Source organism: Bufo bufo, chromosome 5 (assembly GCF_905171765.1).
Source record: "Bufo bufo chromosome 5, aBufBuf1.1, whole genome shotgun sequence".
NCBI classification, from domain to species: domain Eukaryota; kingdom Metazoa; phylum Chordata; class Amphibia; order Anura; family Bufonidae; genus Bufo; species Bufo bufo.
In genome coordinates this window covers 145,061,594-145,067,593 of record NC_053393.1, presented here as the reverse complement: position 1 = coordinate 145,067,593, position 6,000 = coordinate 145,061,594, and the positions used below count along the sequence as shown (strand labels likewise).

The 6,000-nt window shown below is 41.7% G+C and overlaps 1 protein-coding gene across 1 annotated transcript in view; it reads left to right on the top strand.

The window, feature by feature from the left end:
- Window positions 1–2,063: 2,063 nt before the first annotated feature.
- The window catches only part of LOC121002163 (meprin A subunit beta-like), a 42,442-nt gene continuing 38,505 nt past the window's right edge, over window positions 2,064–6,000 (top strand). The window contains exon 1 of the mRNA XM_040433504.1: window positions 2,064–2,132. Coding sequence (XP_040289438.1) covers window positions 2,076–2,132 — 57 coding nt within the window. The 5' untranslated portion in view covers window positions 2,064–2,075. The remainder of the gene's footprint in view (window positions 2,133–6,000) is intronic.

Here is a 6,000-nt window from a genome sequence, read left to right as displayed (position 1 = left end):
TTTTACCACTGCTATACCTAGTAGACAGGTTAAACCAAAAAAATTATTGTCATTTATATATTCTGGTCCTCCTAGACCAAGATTTTTATTTTTTATTTTTACGTATTTTATGTTATTTTAAGTCATTTCCCTATCCACATTTGTTTGCAGAGCACTTGCCACACTCTTAACCACATTTTGACGACATTTGCAGCCCTCTAGCCCTTTCCATGACATTTTTACAGCCATTTTAGTGCTCAAAAGTTCGGGTCCCCATTGACTTCAATGGGGTTCGGGTTCGGGGTCAAGTTCGGTTTCCGAACTCGAACTTTTTTCTGAAGTTTGGCCGAACCCGTCGAACCCGAACATACAGGTGTCCGCTCAACTCTAGAAATGACGTAATTGTAATCCACATGAGGTAGCAATAGAATATTTATAATCCACATGGGTATAAGAATAGCAGCACAGGTCATGAGAACCTTTTTAACAAAAGGGGTCCCCAATTAACCTGAAAAGATGGGAAAAAGGGAAATTTTACGCAACCGTACGCAATTTGGTGACATCTTTGTTAGCTGGGGGGAGTCCTTACTGAACGATTCGGGTGAGGACTAAAAACAAGGGCAACCTGGAACATAAAAACAATGCCAACAGGCCCTCACCCTTCAGGAACAGTCCACGCTGTGGCTCACTGAAGTCCTTGCTTATTTAAAGCTGAAGCTGAAAGAGGCTCCTTAGAGGAGCTGCTGCTACTGAAACTGATCAAAGGTTTGTCCTGCCTTTTGCAGTCCAGTCTAGCTTGTGTAGTGGAGCGTCACTGCCCTCCTGTGGTGGAGCTCGGTATAGACCGAAGCATTTAGAGGCATTCCGTTATTCATTCCGTCATAATAGAAGTCTATGGGCTGCAATTTACGTTCTGCAGGGGACTCCTATTATGACGGAATGAATAACGAAATGCCTCTAAAGGTATTCCATTATGCATTCCGTCATATAATTGCGTTATGGTCTGTGGTAACGGAATCCATAATGCAATTCACCTTTTACCAACAAACGAAGTGTGAACGAATTTCAAAGCGGATATTCGCTCATCTCTAATTATATTAACCCATTAGAGATAATAGCAGGGTGCAGGAGTGGTAATGCCAATCTGGGGCGATACACATTTGCCAACTAATTAAAGCACAGCTCACCTGCAATGCTCATTGCATCTTGCCCAATCTGTCCCGTTTACGTTATGCTGGAGTCATTAATTTCTGATTGGTGAGGGTCTGACAGCGTGTACAACCACTGTTCAGCTGTTACAAGCTAGCTCTTGAATGGAGCAGGAAGCACATACGGTAGCTCTGTTCAAAGTGTAGTGACCATGCTGGGTTACTGCAGCTCAGCTACCAGTGCTTCCCGTTCTATTTAAAGTGCTAATTACAGCAACAGAGGCTGCAGGAAAGGATCAAAAATTAAAGGGGTTGTGTCACTTCAGCAAATGGCATTTATGATGTAGAGTGTTAATACAAGGCACTTACTAATGTATTGTGATTGTCCATATTGCCTCCTTTGCTGACTGGATTAATTTTTCCATCACATTATACACTGCAATTCAGCAGTGGTACCCATGCTTGCACACTACATAAAAAAAAACACCAGCATCTTTTCCTATAGTGTGCAAGCACGGCCACATGGATGGATTGCAGGCTGGTCGTAACCATGGAAACGAGCAGTGTATAATATAATGAAAAAATGAATCCAGCCAGCAAAGGAGGCAATATGGACAGTCACAATACATTAGTAAGTGCCTTGTATTAACTTTCTCTACATGATAAATGCCACTTGCTGAAGTGACACAACCGCTTTAATAAACTATCCCGAGGTCATTAATATCAAGAAACTGGAAAACCTCTTTAAAATTAATTTTAATGACACAGAACATAATATACTTGTAGCACCAGTAATCTGCCTGTTGAGGTCCAAGGGTCTTCTACACTGGATAAACTGTAACTGACAAGTCATATAACAGGACAAAGTGCAAAAATAAGAAAAAAAGAGATACATTAAATGATTAGCTTAAGCAGCATTGTAGTCCTTGTAAGATGAAGAGAAGTACAATGGACCTAGTTTCCTTCCCTTTGGTTCTTCTTCTACTTCAGTCTGTCATTGCACACGTGAGTCCATTAAGTCTTACTCCATATTATGTGTCTTATCTGGTAATGGTTAATGGTTTGTAAATTAGAAAGCATAGGATAGTATTGTTTTATAAATGCCTCACTAGTATGATCTACAGTTAAGCCCATTAAGGTATCACCATTCCAGCCAGGATTAGGCTAAATATATAATTTGATGTGGGTTCACTATATTAACAACCACACATGGTTTTATCGCAAAAAAATATTTGTCTCCATGAACCCACTACCACCATCGATCAAATCAGACTTCATAGCACATTCCTCACATTTGACGGGAAACATAATTTTGCCCATCAAAATGACAAATACCAAGGCGAAACCTGACAGACCCTGCTGTAAATCAATAGGCTTATACATAGAAACTTTTTAATTTTATAATAATTAGTGTTAGAAAGATATTTTACACCTAGATTCCCTGTCATACACTTCTCCACAAAAAGATCAACTCTGAGAAGACCACCCCTACTATAGACCAGATTTTTCAGTTCTCAGATTTTTAATTCCTTTACATCCCATGTATATTGCCTCATAAGATTCAAAGATTTTATTTCTTGCTATGTAAACTTTTCTCTTGCCTATTACAGTATGTGTGAAAAGTGCAGTGACCAGAAAGAAGTGTAGTGACCAAAGAGAAGCGCAGTAACTAGAGAGGAGTGCATTTTTAAAAAATTTGATTTGACAAATTTTTTGGGAAACATTTTCTTCGATCCGAATTTATTTGCAGCCCGGAAATAGCAGTTTTTTAATGCAATTAGCTGCAGAGAGCCTTTATAGGGGTGTAGAACACTGTGCCTTGAAGCAACATGCATAGGGAGTCTGCTGGGGTGAAATAATACTGTGAGTCAGTATGAAATGTAGATGACAGGCGTCGCTCTTAGAATCACTGCACACTTGAGTTATTTTGTTGGTTTTGGCCCTGTGACTGCCAAAATAAGTGAAGTATGAACTCAGCCTTACAGGTCGATGTCAGCGTCAAGAACAAGCTCACTCCTTTTACACCGTCGTCAGCTGATTCCACATAGATGTCCACAGAACCTGTTCTATTAAACGCCTATACAAGTAGAGCCCCCTGACAGAGTGGAGAGGGTGTCAGCAGTAAGTTTTTTTGACGTCACTGATTATTTTGCTCTTCCTCTGATCCGTCAGAACAATAACCCACAAAAAACGGATCCTGTCTGTGGAGCATCCGCCTTTACTCGGTCAGCATTTGCTCAGTAATCCATCAGTATTGGCCCAGTCATGAAGTGGGGAGGGTGGGAACAGCATGAGGGGACCACAGAGTGGCACAATGACAAGTCTGGAGGTGGTGGCAGTATAAGGAGGCCCCGAGTGGCACAATGACAGAGTCTGGAGGTGGCGGATGCAGCAGCATCAGGAGGCCACCAAGTGGCACAATGACAGAGTCTGGAGATGGCAGCAGTATGAGGAGGCCACCGAGTGGCACAATGACAGAGTCTGGAGGTGGCGACAGTATGATGGGACCACAGAGTGGCACAATGACAGAGTCTGAAGGTGGCGGATGCAGCAGCAGCATCAGGAGAAGGCCACCGAGTGGCACAATGACAGAGTCTGGAGGTGGCGACAGCAACAGGAGATTGTCACTGTTTTCATGTACTTTTCCTCACACTTTCAGACGTCACATGACCTCACACGACGTCATTCGGTCCATACAGCAAAAGGAGTTTTTGTCACCCATCATTTTTACCGGAAAAAAAACAAATTTGAAAGAAAGAATTTCACTACGACGTCATTCGGTTCATACAGCAAAAGGAGTTTTGCAGTCACCCATTAATATTAACGAAAAAAACATTTTTGAAATAAAAAATTTCACCTATAATAGGATAACAGAATTCGGTTCATACAGAAGACAGTATACATTCACCCATCATATTTCCCCCCCAAAATTTTTTTTTCTTATATTACCAAAATTTTTACCAAAATTTGAAAGTATCAAATTTTACCAAAAAAGGGCTTGTCCCAATAAAATTTCACCACCGAAAGGATAATGGAATTCGGTTCATACAGAAGAAAGTGTACATTCACCCATCAAATTTCCCCCCCCCCAAAAAATTTTTTTTTACTGAAATACACCCCTATACGCTTTCACCAGAAATAACTGCAGAAATGCACTGAGAATATATTTTTCTTGTACTGAAATATGACCCTGTACGCTTTCACCAGAAATAACTGCAGAAGTGAAATGCGTATATATTTTTCTTGTAGTACTGATATAAGATATTAAAGATACTAAGATATAAGCCACTAAAGGCTTTTCAACATAACACTTGAAGCCCAATAACAAATAGCTGGAATGACAGAGCCTTCTAATGACTATTTGGATCCCCAAATAATCGTTCCCTGCACTTGTAAATCACTTTTCTATCAATGTCCCTAGCGCCTTCTGACGTCTCTCCCTGCACTAAGTTGCTGTGAAACGATTCCTCCCTATCCTTTCCCTGCACTTATCAATAGTTTTTTCTGTCTTTTTTTTACACAATGAGGTTTTTCCAATTGCTGTCACTAGCGTCTTCACACGTCTGTCCCTGCACTCTGAACGCTGGAAAATGTCTGACTCTAAGATGGCCGCTGTATTTACAGGGTTGTGACATCACAGGGCTGGCTGCTGATTGGTCGCATGCAGGCTCGTCAATCTGGGTGATCCCACCTTCCCAGAGTTCCTTATCCCATGTCCTCAGTCTTCACATGTGTAGCCGCCATTTTAGGAAAAATGTGATTCGTTACCACAAAGCGCGAGGAAATTCACATTCATTGCAAATCAAATTTTTCATGAAATACTAAACGAATTACACTTCGTCAGCTTCGATTCGCTCATCTCTAGCAGTGACCAGAGAGAAGTGCAGTGACCAGAGAGAAGTGCAGTGACCACAGAGAAGTGCAGAAAAGAAGGGGATTACAGCAGCATGTCCGGTGTGTCTTTTATTGAAGCCTTGAGTGCGTACAAAAGCAGAATACGAAGTTTCGGCTACATAGTAGCCTTTATCAAGCATGTATACAATGAAAATAGAAGCCATAAATACTCATAAATAACCACTCCCACCACATGGTGGAGCCGATCATCTAAAAGCCCCAACCCACTAATCACATCTGTGTAATTAAAAACAGCCCAAGGTCTAATCAGAATGTCTGTGCCTAATTAATACAAATGTGTACCTTATATATAGCGAGCGCCGTCTGGGAGTCTCGAGTGTGTCTGTACTCCATATCGGCGTCTAGCCAGGTGCACTGCGCATGTCCATGACATCATCACGCTGCCGTCGCAGCGTGCATGTCCATAGCGTCACCGCGTTGCCATCACAACGCCCAACGTCAGGTGAATGAGCATACACACCCACCTGAGTGCCCACGTGATCAGCATATACATGCCTACAGCGTCACAGAGAGCGCACATAGTGCGCGTCATTGAACCTAGTCCCGGACCACATGACCATTGCATGATAACAAAGAAGTCATGCAGAAGTCATGCGGATGTCACTCCATAATAAATCATGCAAAGCAGATACAGGGATCACCTTGGGACCGTATATGCACCGTATCCGGACAAGACCATGTCTCTCACATAATAGTGCACTATTGGGCCCCATTCAAATCCATCGTAATGCCCATCCACATAACATGATACATCATAAAAAAAGGGGAACAATGTGCTTCCTATTATCTAAATAGACCCCAATAAGGAGCACAGTATCACAGCCAGACTCCAGAGCGGCACAAATACCAAGTGTGAGGGGCGAATGTGAGAGGTGAATAACAATTAAACAAATACTCGCCATAAAAAAACATGTAAAATCAGCATCATACTGAATTGGACAAATAGCTCAGGAAATAT